The sequence below is a fragment of the Grus americana genome, unplaced genomic scaffold (assembly GCF_028858705.1).
Source record: "Grus americana isolate bGruAme1 unplaced genomic scaffold, bGruAme1.mat scaffold_406, whole genome shotgun sequence".
Lineage (NCBI taxonomy): Eukaryota > Metazoa > Chordata > Aves > Gruiformes > Gruidae > Grus > Grus americana.
In genome coordinates, this window is record NW_026561671.1 from 9,738 (window position 1) to 29,109 (window position 19,372).

The 19,372-nt window shown below is 69.5% G+C and overlaps 2 protein-coding genes across 3 annotated transcripts; one reads left to right on the forward strand and one right to left on the reverse strand.

The window, feature by feature from the left end:
* Positions 1 to 22: 22 nt before the first annotated feature.
* On the reverse strand, positions 23 to 15,131 carry RNF31 (ring finger protein 31). Of its 2 annotated transcripts, XM_054811953.1 has the most exons (20): positions 14,903 to 15,130; positions 14,666 to 14,824; positions 13,668 to 13,823; positions 12,821 to 12,874; positions 12,660 to 12,711; positions 12,508 to 12,568; positions 9,650 to 9,875; positions 8,133 to 8,369; positions 7,734 to 8,006; positions 6,435 to 6,617; positions 4,947 to 5,162; positions 4,232 to 4,405; positions 3,034 to 3,132; positions 2,854 to 2,943; positions 2,208 to 2,322; positions 1,943 to 2,061; positions 1,101 to 1,214; positions 579 to 636; positions 395 to 491; positions 23 to 311 (listed from the first exon to the last, which is right to left on the reverse strand). In XM_054811953.1, the coding sequence occupies exons 1-20, from the start codon at positions 15,071 to 15,073 to the stop codon at positions 92 to 94; spliced, it is 2,874 nt and encodes a 957-aa protein (XP_054667928.1). In that variant the 5' UTR covers positions 15,074 to 15,130; the 3' UTR covers positions 23 to 91. The 2 variants fall into 2 exon arrangements, with proteins under 2 accessions (XP_054667928.1, XP_054667929.1); XM_054811954.1 differs by lacking the exon at positions 2,854 to 2,943 and having other exon boundaries at positions 14,903 to 15,131.
* A 191-nt stretch (positions 15,132 to 15,322) lies between these two features.
* On the forward strand, positions 15,323 to 19,023 carry OXA1L (OXA1L mitochondrial inner membrane protein). Its single transcript, XM_054811952.1, has 10 exons — positions 15,323 to 15,546; positions 15,653 to 15,730; positions 15,819 to 16,000; positions 16,103 to 16,246; positions 17,358 to 17,443; positions 17,550 to 17,714; positions 17,810 to 17,914; positions 18,431 to 18,593; positions 18,711 to 18,791; positions 18,876 to 19,023. The coding sequence occupies exons 1-10, from the start codon at positions 15,323 to 15,325 to the stop codon at positions 18,980 to 18,982; spliced, it is 1,335 nt and encodes a 444-aa protein (XP_054667927.1). The 3' UTR covers positions 18,983 to 19,023.
* The last annotated feature ends 349 nt before the right edge of the window (positions 19,024 to 19,372 follow it).

The window sequence follows — 19,372 nt, forward strand, 5'->3', positions numbered from 1 at the left end:
CCCCCTTCAGCACGCAGAGACGGGAGGGGCCGAGCTCGCGTTTATTGCTCTGGCCAATAGGAAGCGGAGGGAAGGGCGGGGGGGGGCGTGGTCAGCGGCGCGGGGGGCGTGTCCCCAGCGGGGCCTCCCGCTCCAGCAGGCGGCGCAGGCGCAGTCCGTAGTCGTCTTCGCTTTCTTGCTCCGCTCGGGGAGGCCTCCCGGCCGGCAGGTGGCGCTCCGCGGCGGCGCGCAGCTCGGCCGGAGTGTAAAGACGCGCCGGGTCCAAGCGGTTCTCGTTGATCAGCCGCACCAAGTACTCGGTGTAGTGCCCCCTGCCGGGCGGGAGGTCAGGCCGCCCGCTTACCGGGACACCAAACCCCCCCCCAAACCCAAACCCCCCCCCCCCCCCACTCACCGGCAGAGCCCGGCCTGTCCCGGCGGCGCCTCCCTGCCGCAGGGCTCGTCCCTCAGCCCCGCCGGCGTCTCCTTCTGCTCCAGCACCCCGCAGCCCCCTGCGGCCGCAAGGTTCAGTGGGGCTGCCCCACACTTGGGGGGTGCGCTGGGGGGGGGGGTGTTGGGGGTGTTGGGGGTGTCCTCACCTCCAGGTACGGGCTGTGCTCCGGCCGGGGGCTCCGTGTCGAAGGGCACCCCCCCTTCCTGGGAGGGGGGGGGGGGGGGGGGTCAGAGCACCCCATAGACACCGCCCGCTGCCCCATAGCGACCCACAGGGAGCAGCAGTGCCCCATAGACACCCCCAGCTGCCCCATAGCGACCCCAAAGTGCCCCACAGGGACCAGCAATGCCCCACAGACACCCCCGGCTGCCCCATAGCGACCCACAGGGAGCAGCAGTGCCCCATAGACACCTCCTGCTGCCCCATAGCGACCCACAGGGAGCAGCAGTGCCCCACAGACACCTCCCACTGCCCCATAGCGACCCCAAAGTGCCCCACAGGGACCAGCAATGCCCCACAGACACCCCCGGCTGCCCCATAGTGACCCCAAAGTGCCCCACAGAGACCCCCAGCTGCCCCCAACCCCCCCCCCCCCCAGTGCCCCACTGCCCCCCCAAGACCCCCCACCCAAAGGGCCCCCCCCCTGCCCCCCAGCTGCCCCACGTACCTGGAGGAGGCGCTGGAGGCGGGGGGGCTCCCAGTCCCGCAGGTAGAAGAGGCAGTCGCGGGGGTGGTGGCCGTGGAGGGACCCCCGTAGGGGGCAGCCCCGCTCGGGGCAGCACTGAGGCACCGTCAGCCCCTCAGCGACCCCCAGGGACCTCCCCTGCCCCATAGAGACCCCCAGGGACCCCCATAGGGACCTCCCCTGCCCCATAGAGACCCCCAGGGACCCCCATAGGGACCTCCCCCTGCCCCATAGAGACCACCCCGCCCCATAGGGACCCCCAGGGACCTCGCCCTGCCCCATAGGGACCCCCAGGGACCCCATAGGGACCCCCATAGAGACCTCTCCCCACGCCATAGGGACCTCCCCTGCCCCATAGAGACCCCCAGGGACCCCCACAGGGACCTCCCCCTGCCCCATAGGGACCACCCCGCCCCATAGGGACCCCCAGGGACCTCGCCCTGCCCCATAGGGACCCCCAGGGACCCCATAGGGACCCCCATAGAGATCTCCCCCCACCCCATATGGACCCCCCTGCCCCATAGGGACTCCCAGGGACCTCCCCCCGCCCCATAGGGACCTCCCCTGCCCCATAGGGACCTCGCCCCGCCCCATAGGGACCCCCCTGCCCCATAGGGACCCCCAGGGACCCCATAGGGACCCCCATAGAGACCTCTCCCCACCCCATAGGGACCCCCCTGCCCCATAGGGACCCCCAGGGACACCCCCCACCCCACAGGGCCCCCCCATAGAGACCTCCCCTGCCCCACAGGGACCCCCCCAGCCCCACAGGGCCCCCCTCGAGGCTCCAGGGTGCCCCCCAGAGACCCCCCCAGCCCACTCACGTCCTTGGCGTGGAAGGGGCCGTAGCAGCCGCTGCAGAAGTGGTGGCGGCACTGGGAGCACTGGAAGTGCATGCACCCGCCCCGGGCCAGCGCGTACCACACCCCGCACTGCGGGCACGCTGTGGGGCAGCCGTGGGGCAGCCGTGGGGCAGGGGTACACCCCACACACCCCCCCCATACCCCCCCCCCAAGGCTGCCGTGGGGCAGGGGTAGACGGTAGACCCCCCCCCCACACACGCGCACGCCCGCGCCGTGGGGCACCCACCGATGCCGTGCTCCTGCAGGAAGGCGGCCAGCCCCACGGGCGGCGCTTGGGGGTCGCGGGCGCTCAGCCAGGCCTCGAACTCGGCGCAGGAGAGGGTGGCGTGCTGGGGGTCCCACTGCGGGCAAGGGCCCCTGTCACCCCACAGCGACCCACGGGGATCCCCAGGGACCCCCACAGCGACCCACAGGGATCCCCAGCGACCCCCATTGCCCCATAGGGACCCACATCGCCCCACAGCAACTCATGGGGAGCCCCAGACACCCCCCTGTTGCCCCATAGGGACCCCCGGGGACCCCCATAGCGACCCACAGGGACCCACAGCTGCCCCATAGTGACCCCCGGGGACCCCCATAGCGACCCCCACTGCCCCATAGCGACCCACAGGGACCCCCATAGCGACCCCCACTGCCCCATAGCGACCCACAGCCACCCCCCAGGCACCCTCAGGGACCCACAGGGGGCCCCCTTTGCCCCATAGCGACCCACAGCCACCCCACAGGGACCCCCCCCCCCATCACCCCACAGTGATCTCCAGGGACCCCCATCGCCCCACAGTGACCTCGTGTCACCCTGTACGGCCCCCCCAGCCCCACACGTGTCCCCCCCAGCCCCACACTTCCCCCCCCCAGCCCCACACGTCCCCCACCGGGCGCTGGCAGCGGGGGCAGAAGCGCTGCTGGCACTGGGGGCACTGGGCCGGGCCCTGCTCCGCCTCAAAGATGAACCCGAACGAGCACTGGGGGGGGGGGGGGGCAGGAGACAAAACGTGGGGGTCAGCCCCACACCCCCTGCCCCACACCCCCTGCCCCACACCCCCCGGCCCCACCTGGATGCACCAGATGAACTTGGGGTCCTTCATGAGCTCCAGCTCCGTCAGCTTGCGGGTGAAGAGCTGGTACGTGTCGGGGTCCAGGCACTGCCGCAGCTGGGGGCGGGGACACGCTGAGCCACGCCCCCTGCCCCGCCCACACCCTGAGCCCCGCCCCCGGGATGGGGTGTGGCTGTCGGGGGGGGCGTGGTTTCCCCTTAGCCCCGCCCCCAGGCCACCAAACACGGCCATTGGGGGGGTGTGGTTTCCCCTTAGCCCCTCCCTCCCTCAGCCCCACCCCCAGACCACCAAACATGGTCATCGGGGGCGTGGTTTCCCCTTAGCCCCGCCCCCAGGGCAAGGGATGTGGCTCTCATTGGGTGCGGTTTCCCCTAAGCCCCGCCCACACCCTTAACTCTGCCCCTGCAATGGGGGCGGGGCTCCCCCTTAGCCCCGCCCCTGACCACCAAACATGGCCTGGGGGTGTGGCTCCCCTTAGCCCCGCCCTCCCTTAGCCCCACCCCATGCCACCAAATATGGCCATGGGGGTGTGGTTTCCCCTTAGCCCCGCCCTCCCTTAGCCCCACCCCCTGACCACCAAATATGGCCATTGGGGGGTGTGGTTTCCCCTTAGCCCCACCCTCCCTTAGCCCCACCCCATGCCACCAAATATGGCCATTGGGGGGTGTGGTTTCCCCTTAGCCCCGCCCTCCCCCTTAGCCCCACCCCGACCACCAAACATGGCCATGGGGGGGGTGTGGTTTCCCCCTAGGCCCCACCCCCAGGCCCCCAAACATGGCCATTGGGGGGCGTGGTTCCCCTTAGCTCCACCCCCCTTTAGCCCCAGCCCCCCCCAACATGGCTGTCGCTCCCCCCACCCCCCCAAGATGGCCGAGGCCCCCCCATCCCCCCCCAAGATGGCCGTCGCTCCCCCCATCCCCCCCCAAGATGGCCGTTGCTCCCCCCCCCCCAAGATGGCCGAGGCCCCCCCCCATCCCCCCCCAAGATGGCCGAGGCTCCCCCCCACCCCCCCCAAGATGGCCGAGGCCCCCCCCCCTCCCCCCCCAAGATGGCCGAGGCCCCCCCCCATCCCCCCCCAAGATGGCCGAGGCCCCCCCCCATCCCCCCCCAAGATGGCCGTCGCTCCCCCCACCCCCCCAAGATGGCCGAGGCTCCCCCCCCCCCCAAGATGGCCGAGGCCCCCCCAGCCCCCCACCTGTATGTCGAGGGTGGAGAAGTAGGAGAGGCGCTGGGCCTCGTCGGCCAGGTCGGGGCGGGCGCAGGCCGGGCACACCAGGTCCCCCACGCGCCGCTCCTTCACCCCGATGGTGAAGTGGAGCCGGAAGCACTCGGGGCAGAGCGGGCACTCGCACGACGTCAGCCATTGCATCTGCGGGGGGGGGTCAGGCCACGCCCCCTCCCCCAGGCCACGCCCACCAGGCCACGCCCCCGCCCCTGAGGCCACGCCCCCTCCCCCAGGCCCCGCTCCCTCCCTGAGGCCCCGCTCCCTCCCCCCCAGGTCCCGCTCCCTCCTCCCCCAGGCCACGCCCACCAGGCCACGCCCCCGCCCCTGAGGCCACGCCCCCCCGAGGCCACGCCCCCTCCCCAGGCCACGCCCCCTCCCCCAGGCCCCACCCCCTCCCCCAGGTCCCGCTCCCTCCTCCCCCAGGCCACGCCCCCGGCCCTGCTCCCCCCGAGGCCCCGCCCCCGGCCACGCCCCCTCCCCTCCAGGCCACGCCCCCCAGGCCCTGCTCCCTCCCCCCCGAGGCCACGCCCCCTCCTCCCCAGGCCACGCCCCCTCCCCCCCGGCCACGCCCCCTCCTCCCCCAGGCCCCCTCCCCTCCTCCCCACTCCCTCCCCCCCAGGCCCCTCCCCCAGGCCCCACCCCCCTCCCCCAGGCCCCGCCCCCCAGGCCCCCAGGCCCCGCCCACCTGCTGACGCGGCAGCCCCCAGCCGCAGACCGCGCACTCGCAGCGCAGGAGGCGACGCAGGGCGGCGCGGTCGGGACAGCGGCCCACGGCCTCCACCAGGTCGCCCAGCGCCCGAGGGGCTCGGCCCAAACCCAGTTCCCGGCCCAAGGTGGCCACCAGCTGCGCCCGGCCCCAGCTCGCCACCCCCAGCGTGGCCAGCACCCGCCGCACCAGCGCCTGGGGGGGGCATCCGGTGACACAGGGACCCCCAAACCCCTCCCAGTCACCCCCAAACCCCTCCTGGTGCTCCCAGTGACACCCAGTGACCCCCAGTCACCCCCAAACCCCTCCCAGTCACCCCCAAACCCCTCCTGGTGCTCCCAGTGACACCCAGTGACCCCCAGTCACCCCCAAACCCCTCCCAGTCACCCCCAAACCCCTCCTGGTGCTCCCAGTGACACCCAGTGACCCCCAGTCACCCCCAAACCCCTCCCAGTCACCCCCAAACCCCTCCTGGTGCTCCCAGTGCCCTCCCAGTGCCCCCCAGTCACCCCCAAACCCCTCCCAGTCACCCCCAAACCCCTCCTGGTGCTCCCAGTGACACCCAGTGACCCCCAGTCACCCCCAAACCGCTCCTGGTGCTCCCAGTGCCCTCCCAGTGCCCACCAGTCACCCCCAAACCCCTCCCAGTCACCCCCAAACCCCTCCTGGTGCTCCCAGTCCCCTCCCAGTGACCCCCAGTGCCCACCAGTCTCCTCCAAGTGCCCACCAGTCCCCTCCCAGTGACCCCCAGTCCCCTCCCGGTGCTCCCAGTCACCCCCAAACCCCTCCCAGTGACCCCCAAACCCCTCCCAGTGACCCCCAGTCACCCCCAAACCCCTCCCAGTGCTCCCAGTGACCCCTCAACCCCCTCCCAGTGCCCACCAGTCCCCTCCCAGTGCCCCCCAAACCCATCCCAGTGCTCCCAGTAACCCCTCAACCCCCTCCCAGTACCCCCCAGTCTGCTCCCAGTACCCCCCAAACCCATCACAGTGCTCCCAGTCACCCCTCAACCCCCTCCCAGTACCCCCCAGTCTGCTCCCAGTACCCCCCAAACCCATCACAGTGCTCCCAGTCACCCCCAACCCCCTCCCAGTGCCCCCCAGTCCCCTCCCAGTGCCCCGCAAACCCATCCCAGTGCTCCCAATGACCCCTTAACCCCCTCCCAGTGCCCACCAGCCCCCCTCCCAGTGACCCCCAGTCCCCTCCTAGTGACCCCCAGTGACCCCTCAACCCCCTCCCAGTGCCCCCCAAACCCATCCCAGTGCTCCCAGTGACCCCTCAACCCCCTCCCAGTGCCCACCAGTCCCCTCCCAGTGCCCCCCAAACCCATCCCAGTGCTCCCAGTCACCCTCAACCCCCTCCCAGTGCCCCGCAAACCCATCCCAGTGCTCCCAGTGACCCCTTAACCCCCTCCCAGTGCCCACCAGCCCCCCCTCCCAGTAGCCCCCAGTCCCCTCCCAGTCCCACCTGCTGGTCGGGGCATTCGAAGTCGAGGGGGGGCTGCTGGGGCTCCCAGAGCCGCCTCTGGAAGGGCTCCAGGCGCCGGCGCTGCAGGTCGCCCAGCGCCCCCCACACGTCCCCCCCGTTCTGGTAGAGGGCCGCCCCCGCCGCTTCCCGCTCCTCGAACCCCAGCGCCGCCAGCGCCCGCAGCTGCCCAGCGCGCACCAGTCACCGCCAGCACAGACCAGTACGCGCCAGCGCGCGCCCGCCGCTAACCGCCTCCCCCCCCCCCCCCCCCCCCCCCCCCGCGCCCCCAAACCCCTCCCGGTGCCCCCCAGCGCAGCCCAGCGGGAACCCCGCGGCCCAGGGCAGGGCCCGCCAGCAGCTCCCAGCGCCGGCCGCCCAGTAGAAACGGTCGCTCCCCAGTAAAACCAGTCGCTCCCCAGTACCCCACCCAGCCTGGCTCCCTTAGCCCCGCCCCCCGGGCCCTTAAACCACGCCCCCAGGGTCCTTAAACCACGCCCCCAGCCCCACCCTGGGCCCTTGAACCACGCCCCAGCTCTTAAGCCCCGCCCCCGGGGTCCTTAAACCACGCCCCCAGCCCCACCCTGGGCCCTTGAACCACGCCCCCAGCTCTTAAGCCCCGCCCCCCGGCCCTGCCCCGGGCCCTTAAACCACGCCCCCGGGCCTGCCCCCGGCCCTTAAACCACGCCCCCAGCTCTTAAGCCCCGCCCTGGGCCCTTAGACCACGCCCCCAGCTCTTAGGCCCCGCCCACGGGGTCCTTAAACCACGCCCCCAGCCCCGCCCTGGGCCCTTGAACCACGCCCCCAGCTCTTAAGCCCCGCCCACAGGCCCTTAAACCACGCCCCCCTGGCCCTTAAACCCCGCCCCCCGGGCCTGCCCCCGGGCCTTAAACCACGCCCCCAGCTCTTAAGCCCCGCCCTGGGCCCTTAGACCACGCCCCCAGCTCTTAGGCCCCGCCCACGGGGTCTTTAAACCACGCCCCCAGCCCCGCCCCCGGGCCCTTAAGCCCCGCCCCCGGGCCCTTAAGCCCCGCCCCAGCCCCACCCCAGCTCTTAAACCCCACCCCCTCACAGCTCCACCCCCGGCCCCCCAAGCCCCGCCCACACACCAAGCCACGCCCTAAGCTCCACCCCCACCGCCCTAAGCCCCGCCCACCCCCTCTTTAGCTCCCAGCAAGCTTCCCCCTTCCCCCCACCCCCTTCCCCCTTCGCCCCGCCCCCTTCCCCTTCGCCCCGCCCCTTCCCCCTCAGCCCCGCCCCCTTCCCCCTCAGCCCCGCCCCTTCCCCCTCAGCCCCGCCCACCTGCCTCCTCCGGGCGCCCAGGCAGGCCTCCATGGCGCGCTGGGGGTGGCCGCGGGCACGGGCCCAGGCGCGGGCGGCTTCCCGCAGGGACAGGGCCCCCAGGGACCCCCCCCGCCCCGCCGCCGCCGCCAGCGCCGCCAGCGCCGCCCCCAGCCCCGCCCGCGCGCGCCCCACCGCCGCCGCCGCCGCCGCCGTCATCGTCGTCGCCGACGTCATGGTCGCCAGCGCCGCCGCCGCCACCGCCTCCGCCGGCACCCCCTGCGCCTCCGCCGCCTGCCCCCCCCCCCCGCCGCCCCGGGGGAAACGGGGGCGTCAGGGGGATCGGCCCCTCCCCGGGGGGGGGGAGCCCCACCCCCACCCCCCACCCCCACCCCCCACCCCGCGCCGCTATGACCTCACCCTGACGACGGCGACGAGGCGCCGCCCGTCCTCCCGCAGCCGCTCCTGCCGCCGCCGCTCCGCCTCTTCCCGGGCCGGGGGGCGAGGGGCCGGGGGTTCCCCTGTCACCGCCGCCGCCGTTGATGTCATCGCCGTCGTCATCGCCGTCGTCATCGCCTCCCCTGCCGCGCGGTGACAGACGTCGCACGCCCGCCCCGAGCCCTCGTTCCAGTAGGTGCAGTGGGGGCACTGCCAGCCCTTGGGGGGTTGGGGGGGGTCAGCACCCACGGGTGCCTCCCAGACCCATGGGTGCCCCCCCAGACCCAGACCCACGGGTGCCCCCCGCCAGACCCAGACCCAGACCCACGGGTGCCTCCCAGACCCACGGGTGCCCCCCCAGACCCAGACCCATGGGTGCCCCCCCAGACCCAGACCCACGGGTGCCCCCCGCCAGACCCAGACCCAGACCCACGGGTGCCTCCCAGACCCACGGGTGCCCCCCCAGACCCACGGGTGCCCCCCCAGACCCAGACCCACGGGTGCCCCCCCAGACCCACGGGTGCCCCCCCAGACCCACGGGTGCCCCCCCCAGACCCAGACCCACACCCATGGGTGCCCCCCCAGACCCACGAGTGCCCCCCCAGACCCACGGGTGCCCCCCCCCAGACCCAGACCCAGACCCACGGGTGCCTCCCAGACCCAGACCCACACCCACGGGTGCCCCCCCAGACCCACGGGTGCCCCCCCAGACCCAGACCCACGGGTGCCCCCCCAGACCCAGACCCACGGGTGCCCCCCCCCAGACCCAGACCCACACCCACGGGTGCCCCCCACACCCACGGGTGCCCCCCCAGACCCACGGGTGCCCCCCCCAGACCCACACCCAGACCCACAGGTGCCCCCCCAGACCCAGACCCACACCCATGGGTGCCCCCCAGACCCAGACCCACACCCACGGGTGCCCCCCAGACCCACGGGTGCCCCCCCCAGACCCAGACCCAGACCCACGGGTGCCTCCCAGACCCAGACCCACACCCACGGGTGCCCCCCCAGACCCACGGGTGCCCCCCCAGACCCAGACCCACGGGTGCCCCCCCAGATCCACGGGTGCCCAGACCCAGACCCACGGGTGCCCAGACCCAGACCCACACCCACGGGTGCCCCCCACACCCACGGGTGCCCCCCCAGACCCACGGGTGCCCCCCCCCAGACCCAGACCCACACCCATGGGTGCCCCCCAGACCCACGGGTGCCCCCCCCCAGACCCAGACCCAGACCCACGGGTGCCTCCCAGACCCAGACCCACACCCACGGGTGCCCCCCCAGACCCACGGGTGCCCCCCCAGACCCAGACCCACGGGTGCCCCCCCAGACCCAGACCCACACCCACGGGTGCCCCCCCAGACCCACGGGTGCCCCCCAGACCCAGACCCACGGGTGCCCCCCCAGACCCACGGGTGCCCCCCCAGACCCAGACCCAGACCCACAGGTGCCCCCCCAGACCCACGGGTGCCCCCCAGACCCAGACCCACACCCACCTGCGGGGGGGGCCGGGGGCGGCGGGCCAGGCGGGGGCGGTCGCAGACCCCACAGAGGACGCTGGGCCCCGGGTTGAGGAAGGTGCAGGAGGCGCAGGCCCAGCCCCCCGCGTCGGGGCCCCCCCCTGCGCTATGGGGCGCGCTCTGCCCCACGGCGAGGGGGGGGCTCTGCCCCACGGCGAGGGGGGGGCCCTGCCACAGGCCGTGCGCCCACAGGGGGGATGAGCTGTGGGGAGAGACCCTATAGACGCTATAGGGACGCCCCCCCGCTGTTAAAGGGGGGTACAGGGGATCGGGACGCTGCGGGGGCTGTAGGGGGAGATGGGGGGCAGGCGGAAGGTGGGGGGGGGATAGGGGGGGATAGGGGGGGGATATAGGGGGGGATATAGGGGGGATGGGGGATACAGGCGGTATATGGGGGATATAGGGCGCTATAGGTGGCTATATAAGGGCATAGGTGGTATATAGGGGGTATACAGGGGGTATACAGGGCACCATATAACGATACAGGGGGCTATAGGGCGCTATAGGGGGTATATAGGGTGCTATATAAGGATATAGGGGATATATAGGTGGTATATAAGGGGTATACAAAGCACTATATAACAACATAGGTGGTATATAGGTGGTATATAGGTGGTATACAGGGGGTATAGGGTGCTATAGGTGCTGTACAGGGGGTACACAGGGTGCTATATAAGGATATAGGGGGCTATAGGGTGCTATAGGGGGTATATAGGGGGTATAGGGCGCTATAGGTGCTATACAGGGGGTACACAGGGTGCTATATAAGGATATAGGGGGCTATAGGGCGCTATATAAGGACATAGGTGGTATATAGGTGGTATACAGGGGTACACAGGGCGCTATATAAGGACATAGGGTGCTATAGGGCGCTATATAAGGACATAGGTGGTATATAGGTGGTATACAGGGGTACACAGGGCACTATATAAGGACATAGGTGGTATATAGGTGGTATACAGGGGTACACAGGGCACTATATAAGGACATAGGTGGTATATAGGTGGTATACAGGGGTACACAGGGCACTATATAAGGACATAGGTGGTATATAGGTGGTATACAGGGGTACGCAGGGCGCTATATAAGGACATAGGTGGTATATAGGTGGTATACAGGGGTACACAGGGCGCTATATAAGGACATAGGTGGTATATAGGTGGTATACAGGGGTACACAGGGCGCTATATAAGGACATAGGTGGTATATAGGTGGTATACAGGGGTACACAGGGCGCTATATAAGGACATAGGGTGCTATAGGGCGCTATATAAGGACATAGGTGGTATATAGGTGCTATACAGGGGTACACAGGGCGCTATATAAGGACATAGGTGGTATATAGGTGCTATACAGGGGTACACAGGGCGCTATATAAGGACATAGGTGGTATATAGGTGGTATACAGGGGTACACAGGGCGCTATATAAGGACATAGGTGGTATATAGGTGGTATACAGGGGTACACAGGGCGCTATATAAGGACATAGGGTGCTATAGGGCGCTATATAAGGACATAGGTGGTATATAGGTGGTATACAGGGGTACGCAGGGCGCTATATAAGGACATAGGGGGCTATAGGGCGCTATATAAGGACATAGGTGGTATATAGGTGGTATACAGGGGTAACACAGGGCGCTATATAAGGACATAGGGGGCTATAGGGCGCTATATAAGGACATAGGTGGTATATAGGTGGTATACAGGGGTACGCAGGGCGCTATATAAGGACATAGGGGGCTATAGGGCGCTATATAAGGACATAGGTGGTATATAGGTGGTATACAGGGGTACACAGGGCGCTATATAAGGACATAGGGTGCTATAGGGCGCTATATAAGGACATAGGTGGTATATAGGTGCTATACAGGGGTACACAGGGCGCTATATAAGGACATAGGTGGTATATAGGTGCTATACAGGGGTACACAGGGCGCTATATAAGGACATAGGTGGTATATAGGTGGTATACAGGGGTAACACAGGGCGCTATATAAGGACATAGGGTGCTATAGGGCGCTATATAAGGACATAGGTGGTATATAGGTGCTATACAGGGGTACACAGGGCGCTATATAAGGACATAGGTGGTATATAGGTGCTATACAGGGGTACACAGGGCGCTATATAAGGACATAGGTGGTATATAGGTGCTATACAGGGGTACACAGGGCGCTATATAAGGACATAGGTGGTATATAGGTGGTATACAGGGGTACACAGGGCGCTATATAAGGACATAGGGTGCTATAGGGCGCTATATAAGGACATAGGTGGTATATAGGTGCTATACAGGGGTACGCAGGGCGCTATATAAGGACATAGGTGGTATATAGGTGGTATACAGGGGTACGCAGGGCGCTATATAAGGACATAGGGTGCTATAGGGCGCTATATAAGGACATAGGTGGTATATAGGTGCTATACAGGGGTACGCAGGGCGCTATATAAGGACATAGGTGGTATATAGGTGCTATACAGGGGTACGCAGGGCGCTATATAAGGACATAGGTGGTATATAGGTGGTATACAGGGGTACGCAGGGCGCTATATAAGGACATAGGGTGCTATAGGGCGCTATATAAGGACATAGGTGGTATATAGGTGCTATACAGGGGTACGCAGGGCGCTATATAAGGACATAGGTGGTATATAGGTGCTATACAGGGGTACACAGGGCGCTATATAAGGACATAGGTGGTATATAGGTGCTATACAGGGGTACACAGGGCGCTATATAAGGACATAGGTGGTATATAGGTGCTATACAGGGGTACGCAGGGCGCTATAGGTGCTGTACCGGGGCTATAGGGGGTGCAGAGCCGTACGTTACCTGGGGTCCCCCTGCGGGGGCGGGGCCGGGCAGCAGGGGGCGTGGTCAGGGCGGGGCCGGCCTGTGTGGGCGGGGCCGTCGGTACCTATAGAGCCCTATAGGGCCCCGATGGAGCCCCCCCCCCCCCCAGCCCCTACGGGGCCCCCCCAAACCTGCGGCGCCGGCCCCGTCCATCGCTGGCAGCGCGTCGGGCAGCAGCCGCTCCTGGGGGGGGGACGGACACCAGTTCACACCAGTACGGACCAGTACGGCTCGGGAGCCCCCCCCAGTACGCACGGCCAGTATAAACCAGTGCCCCCCAGTGCCCGCTCACCTCGGCCCCCCCCGCCAGGATGTCGGTGAAGAACTGGGGGTTGGGGTGCTGGTTCTGGGGGGAGAGAGTCAGCACGGCCCAGTACGGCCCAGTATGGCCCAGTACGGCCCAGTAACCTCCCAGTATGGCCCAGTGCCCCTCCCGGTGCCCCCCAGTCCCTCCCAGTAACATCCCAGTGCCCCCCCCCCGTGTGTCCCAGTCCCTCCCAGTAACCTCCCAGTGTGCCCCCAGTGCGTCCCAGTCCCTCCCAGTAACCTCCCAGTCCCCCCCAGTCCCTCCCAGTGCCCCCCCAGTCCCTCCCAGTAACCTCCCAGTGCTCCCCTGGTGTGTCCCAGTCCCTCCCAGTGCCCCCCCGGGGCGTCCCAATGCCTCCCAGTCCCTCCCAGTAACATCCCAGTCCCCCCCAGTATGTCCCAGTCCCCCCCCAGTCCCTCCCAGTAACCTCCCAGTGCTCCCCCGGTGCGTCCCAGTCCCTCCCAGTGCCCCCCAGTCCCTCCCAGTGCCCCCCCGGTGCGTCCCAGTAACATCCCAGTCCCCCCCCAGTCCCTCCCAGTGCCCCCCAGTGCCTCCCATTCCTCCCCCAGTCCCTCCCAGTAACATCCCAGTGCCCCCCCCGTGTGTCCCAGTCCCTCCCAGTCCCTCCCAGTGCCCCCCAGTCCCTCCCAGTGCTCCCCCGGTGTGTCCCAGTCCCCCCCAGTGCCCCCCAGTAACCTCCCAGTCCCTCCCAGTGCCCCCCCGGTGCGTCCCAATGCCCCCCAGTCCCTCCCCAGTATGTCCCAGTCCCCCCCCAGTCCCTCCCCTGTGCATCCCAGTCCCTCCCAGTGCCCCCCAGTGCCCCCCCACTCACGGCCATCAGGAGGTCGAGCTCCGCGCGCAGCAGCATGACGTCAGCGGTGACGGCGGCCACGCGGGGCCCGTGGGGTGCCCCCGCCCCCGGGGGGAAGCTCAGCCCCTCCCCCGTCTCCTCCGTGTACCCCAACAGGCGCAGCACCCCCCGGCCCCCCTAAACCACAGGGGGGTATTGGGGGGGGGTATGGGGGGGGTGGGGGGTATTTGGGGGGGTGGGGGGGTACTGGGGGCAATGGGGGGGTACTGGGGGACTATAGGGGGGCTTTGGGGGGGTATTGGGGGGCTATGGGGGGTATCAGGGGATATTGGGGGGCTATGGGGGGTATTTGGGGGGTGGGGGGCTATGGGGGGGATATTGGGGGGCTATGGGGGGTATTTGGGGGCTATGGGGGGTATTTGGGGGGGGTATGGGGGGGTATTGGGGGGGTACTGGGGGATATTGGGGGGGTGTGGGGGACTATAGGGGGGCATTGGGGGGCTATGGGGGGGTACTGGGGGATATTGAGGGTATCAGGGGATATTGGGGGGCTATGGGGGGGATATTGGGGGTATTTGGGGGGATATGGGGGGGATATTGGGGGGCTATGGGGGGGATATTGGGGGTATTTGGGGGGATATGGGGGGGATATTGGGGGGCTATGGGGGGGCCCCAAGCAGGGGTTATGGGGGGCTATAGGGGGATATTGGGGGCAATGGGGGGGTACTGGGGGATATTGGGGGGGGCTATAGGGGGCTATGGGGGGTATTGGGGGGCTATAGGGGGGTATCAGGGGGACAATGGGGGGCTCTAAGGGGGTATGGGGGGTATTTGGGGGGGCTATATGGGGATATTGGGGTATCCCAAGGGGGGGTATGGGGGGGGCTATGGGGGGGTATTGGGGGCTATGGGGGGGTACTGGGGGATATTGGGGGGCTATAGGGGGATATTGGGGGCTATGGGGGGGTACTGGGGGATATTGGGGGAGGCATTGGGGTGTCCCGGGGGTCCCGCAGTACCCGCACGGCACCCACGGTGCCCCTGAACACGGGGTTCCCGAAGCGCACGGCCCGCCAGTGCCGGGGCAGCCGGGGCTGCAGCAGGTTCCGCCCGTACTTCTCCAGGATGCTGAGCGCCGTCCGCAGCGCCCCCAGCCCCGCCAGCGCCCCGCCGGGCTCCTGGGGCCGGGCAGCGCGTCAGCACCGGGGGGAACCCCCCCAAAAAACCACACCCCCCCCCCCCCAAACCCCCGGTACCGGGCACAGGTTGTCCCGCAGCAACCGGGCCGCCTCCACCCGCCGGCATTTAACGGGAGGCGGGAGCGGTATCGCCACCAAACCGGACAGTTCGGCCGGCGTAGGTTGGCCGGGATCCCGCCTCAGAGCGGTTTCGAGAGCGTCCCGTAACTCCGCCACTTTTGCCGTCATGACGAGGTCACGCTGACGATGGCGGCGGACAGGAAGGAGGCGCGGGGATTTCCCGCCAGCCGAGGCGCTCGGACACGCCCCCTTTTTACCGGGACACGCCCACGGGCGGGCAGCCCTCACGCCCTTTTCGGCGTCGCCGGGGCGCTCTGCGCATGCGCCGAGCCGCTCGGACACGCCCACGAACGGGCCGCCTTTACCCGGCTTTGGCGTCGCCGGCTCGCACCGCGCATGCGTTAAAACCGCGCCTCCATGCCCTCGGCCACGCCCACGAACGGGCCGCCCGCGCGGGGTTTCGGCGTCGCCGGCGCCCACCGCGCAGGCGCCGAGGGGCGGAGCGCAGCGGTTCGGCGCCTGCGCGGTCCCGCCCCTCCTCTCTTCCCCCCCCCCCCCCCTCAGGCCACCATGATGATGGCGGCGGCGGCGGCGGCCCCGCGGCTCCGGCCGCTCCTGCGGGCCCTGAGGGCGCAGGTCAGGCGTGGAGCGGGCCCGGGGGGACGGGGAGGGGGGACACGGGACGGGACAGCAGCACGGCGGGAGCCGTCACCTCACGCCCGCTCTTTCCTTTTCCCCTCCCTGCAGACGCTGCGGGGGCCTCTCTGCCCTCGGATCACCCCCCCGGCGCTCGGACCCGCACGGCGAGGCCTCGCCACCGCCCAGGTGAGGGGGAGGCCGTGGGGCAGCTCCCCCCACCCACCCCACCCCCCCCAATAACTCCCCCCCCCCCCTCCCGGTTCCCTTCCCGCAGACCCCCGTGGGGCAGGACCCGTCGGCGGTGCCGGTGTCGGCGGACCCCCCCCGCCGTGGAGGCGGAGGTGCGGCTGGAGGAGCTGGGGCTGGGCGCTTTCACCCCCGTGGGGCTGGTGCAGAACTTCCTGCAGTTCCTACACCTCGACGTGGGGCTGCCCTGGTGGGGGGCCATCGCCGCGGGTGAGCGGGGGGGGCTGCGGCGGCCGCGGGCGTTCCCCGAAAGAACCAGAACCAACAGAACCAGAACCCCCCCCCCCCCCCTTTCCCCCTTCCCCCCCGCAGGGACGCTGGGGGCCCGGCTGGCCCTGCTGCCGCTGCTGCTGCGCGGGCAGAGGGAGGCGGCGCGCCTGGCCGCACACGTGCCGCAGCTCCAGCAGCTCTCCCAGAGACTGGCCGAGGCGCGGCGGGGAGCAGACCAGTTCCAGGGTGGGCGGGGCTTGGGAGGGGCGGGGCTTGGGGAGGGGCGGGGCTTGAGGGGAGGGGCGGGGTTTGGGGCAGGGTTTGAGGGGAGGGGCGGGGCTTGGGGCAGGGTTTGAGGGGAGGGGTGGGGCGTGAGGGGAGGGGGTGGGGCGTGAGGGGAGGGGGCAGGGGGAGGGTTTGAGGGGAGGGGGCGGGGCTTGAGGGAGGGGCGGGGCTTGGGGTGGGGTTTGGGGAGGGGGCGGGGCTTGGGGAGGGGGCAGGGTTTGAGGGGAGGGGCGGGCCTTGGGGAGGGGGCAGGGGGAGGGTTTGAGGGGAGGGGGCGGGGCTTGAGGGAGGGGTGGGGTTTGGGGAGGGGGCGGGGTTTGGGGGCAGGGTTTGAGGGGAGGGGGTGGGGCTTGAGGGGGTGGGGCTTGAGGGGAGGGGTGGGGTTTGGGGGGAGGGGGCGGGGTTTGGGGGCAGGGTTTGAGGGGAGGGGGTGGGGCTTGAGGGGGTGGGGCTTGAGGGGGCGGGGTTTGTAGGGGGGGCGGGGCTTGAGGGGTGGGGCTTGAGGGGAGGGGTGGGGTTTGGGGCAGGGTTTAGGGGTGGGGCTTGAGGGGAGGGGGTGGGGCTTGAGTGGGAGGGGTGGGGCTTGGGAAGGGGCGGGGCTTAGGGGGAGAGGGCAGGGTTTTGGGGAGGGGGTGGGGGTTGTGGGGAGGGGTTTAAGGGGAGGAGTGGGGTATGGGGAGGGGCGGGGTTTAAGGGGAGGGGTGGGGTTTGGGGGAGGGGGCGTGGCCTTTCCCCACAAGTGTGATGTGTAAGCTGAGAGTGGGCGGGGCTTCTAGGGAAGGGGGCGTGGTCTGTAATGTGGGGGCGTGGCCTCCAGCAGCAGTAGGGCTGGAGCTGTGGGCGGGGCTTCTGGGGAAGGAGGCGTGGCCAGCAGGTGTGGGCGTGGCCACCTCTTGGGGTGTGAGGGGCTGTGGGCGGGGCCTGAGTGCTGTGGGCGGGGCTTCGGAGCCTGGGGGCGGGGCCTTGCAGCCCCAGGGAGTTTTTAAAGCGACAGCAACACCAAAAAGGTGTTTGGGGGGGGGGGGGGGGAGCGTGGCCCCCGCCTCCCCCGTTAATCCCCGCCCTCCCGCAGTGGCCCGCGCCTACTCGGAGCTGGCGGCCTACCAGAAACGCCACGACGTCAACCCCCTGCGCGGCTTCCTGGTGCCCCTGGTGCAGGTGAGGGTGGGGGGGGATTTGGGGGGGGGGGGCCGGACACTCCCCTCCCCCCCCCCTCCTTTGTGCACCCCTTTATTGAGGAGGAGGAGGGGGGGGTGTCGGGCAGACCCCCCTGTTTGTTTCTTTCTTCCTAGCGCTGCAGAAAATGGCGGCGGCGCCGGTGCCGGGGCTGCATCGAGGGGGGTTGGCCTGGTTCCCCGACCTGGCGGCCCCCGACCCCTACTACGTGCTGCCGCTGCTGGTCACCGCCTCCACCTGGCTCGTGCTCGAGGTGCCGGGGGGGGGCCGTGGAAATAACACGGGGGTGGGGGGTGGTTTTTTGGGGGGGGCCGAGCCGTTGTTTACGTGGGGCCTGTACAAACGCAGGTGGGGGCGGAGACGGGCGTGGCCAGCCCGGGGGCGGGGGCGGTGCGGCAGGTCCTGCGCTTCCTGCCCCTCCTCTTCCTGCCCTTCATCCTGCACTTCCCCACGGTGAGGGGGCGGGGCCTGGGGGCGGGGGGCGGGGCCTCGGCGGTGGGGGGGCGGGGCGTTCTGTGGGGAGGGAGGGGATTGGGGGTGGGTGGGTGGGGTCTCGGGGTGGGAGTGGCTTCCTAGGAGGGGTGGAGCCTGCTGGGGTGGGGGCGGAGCTTCCTAGGAAGGGGGTGGAGCCTCATTGGATGGGGTGGGGTTTCCTAGGAGGGGGTGGAGCCTCATAGGGTGGGGGCAGGGTCTTCTAGGGAGGGGGCGGAGCCTTGTAGGAGGGGGTGGAGCTTGCTGGGGTGGGCGGAGCCTGCTGGGGTGGGGCGGGGCCTGCTGGGGTGGGGGTGGAGCCTCATGGAGTGGGGCGGAGCCTGCTGGGGTGGGAGGAGCATCTGGAATAGGGCGGAGTCTGCAGGACCCCCCCCCCCCCGTTGGGCGTTGTCCCGACACCCCCAAATCCCTACGGGGGGGGTGTGGCTTGTTCCCAGCCCCACCCCCCCCTGAGTGGGCGCGTCCCCCCCCGCCCAGGCGGTGTTCACCTATTGGCTGACGTCGAACACCTTCAGCCTGGCGCAGACGGCGCTGCTGCGCGTCCCGGCGCTGCGCGCCCGCCTCGGCGTGCCACCCCCCGGAACCCCCGGACCCGGCACCCCCAAACCCGCCGGGGGGTTGCTGGGCCGCCTGCGCCAGGGTAAGTTTTAGGGGATGAGGGGGGGTGGGGGTGTTTTCCCCCCCCTCCCCCTCCCCCCGCAAGGTCTGACGAGGCGGCGGGGGGGGGGGGGGGTGTTGTTTATTTTTCGGGGCGCAGAGTGGCGGGAGGCGCGGGCGACGCAGCGCGGCGAGGAGCGGCAATGGCGCATGCGGCATCACCTCGACCTGGCCGCCAAGGGTGAGCGGAGTTGGGGGGCGGGGGGGTGGTGTCTCCCCACCCCCACCCCCTGACCGCCCCTTTTTGTGTTCCCCCCCAAAACAGGGCCGCTGCGCCAGACCTTCGCCCAAAACCCGCTGGCACCCCCGGGGGGGGCACCCCCCGCCCCCCCGGCCCGCCCCAAGCGCCCCTGGAAGGAGACGCTGGGTTAAAATGGGGGGGGGGGCACCCCAATAAACACACCTTTACAATATCTTTGTGTTTGGTTTCTGTCTGGGCTGCGGGGGGGGCCTCGACACAGATATTTTGGGGGGGGGGCCTCGAAACACATTTTGGGGGGGGGCCACAGCTTCGCGGGAAGGCTCGAAACCGGTATGGAGGGGGCGGCTGACGCACCGGGAGGGTCCTGTCACGTCCTGGGGGGGGGGGGCGGGTCGGGACTCACCTGGGGCACCCGGACGCTGTTTTGGGGGCAATCCCGGAGGTTTTTAGGAGCCTCGTTGAGGCGGTTTGGCGCCGCTCGGCCGCCGTAGCGCTCCGCCCGCTCAAAATGGCGGCCGGGACAAGATGGCGGCGCACGGCGCGTAAAGCTCCGTACAACA

Coding starts and splice junctions, on each gene's coding strand:
- OXA1L (XM_054811952.1), top strand. CDS start 15,323: ATGCCCTCGGCCACGCCCACGAACGGGCCGCCCGCGCGGGGTTTCGGC. Junction 18,594..18,710: donor GCTGGGCCGCCTGCGCCAGG/GTAAGTTTTAGG, acceptor TTCGGGGCGCAG/AGTGGCGGGAGGCGCGGGCG. Junction 18,792..18,875: donor CCTCGACCTGGCCGCCAAGG/GTGAGCGGAGTT, acceptor CCCCCAAAACAG/GGCCGCTGCGCCAGACCTTC.
- RNF31 (XM_054811953.1), bottom strand. CDS start 15,073: ATGACGGCAAAAGTGGCGGAGTTACGGGACGCTCTCGAAACCGCTCTG. Junction 2,944..3,033: donor AGTTCATCTGGTGCATCCAG/GTGGGGCCGGGG, acceptor CCCCCCCCCCAG/TGCTCGTTCGGGTTCATCTT. Junction 492..578: donor AGCACAGCCCGTACCTGGAG/GTGAGGACACCC, acceptor TTGCGGCCGCAG/GGGGCTGCGGGGTGCTGGAG.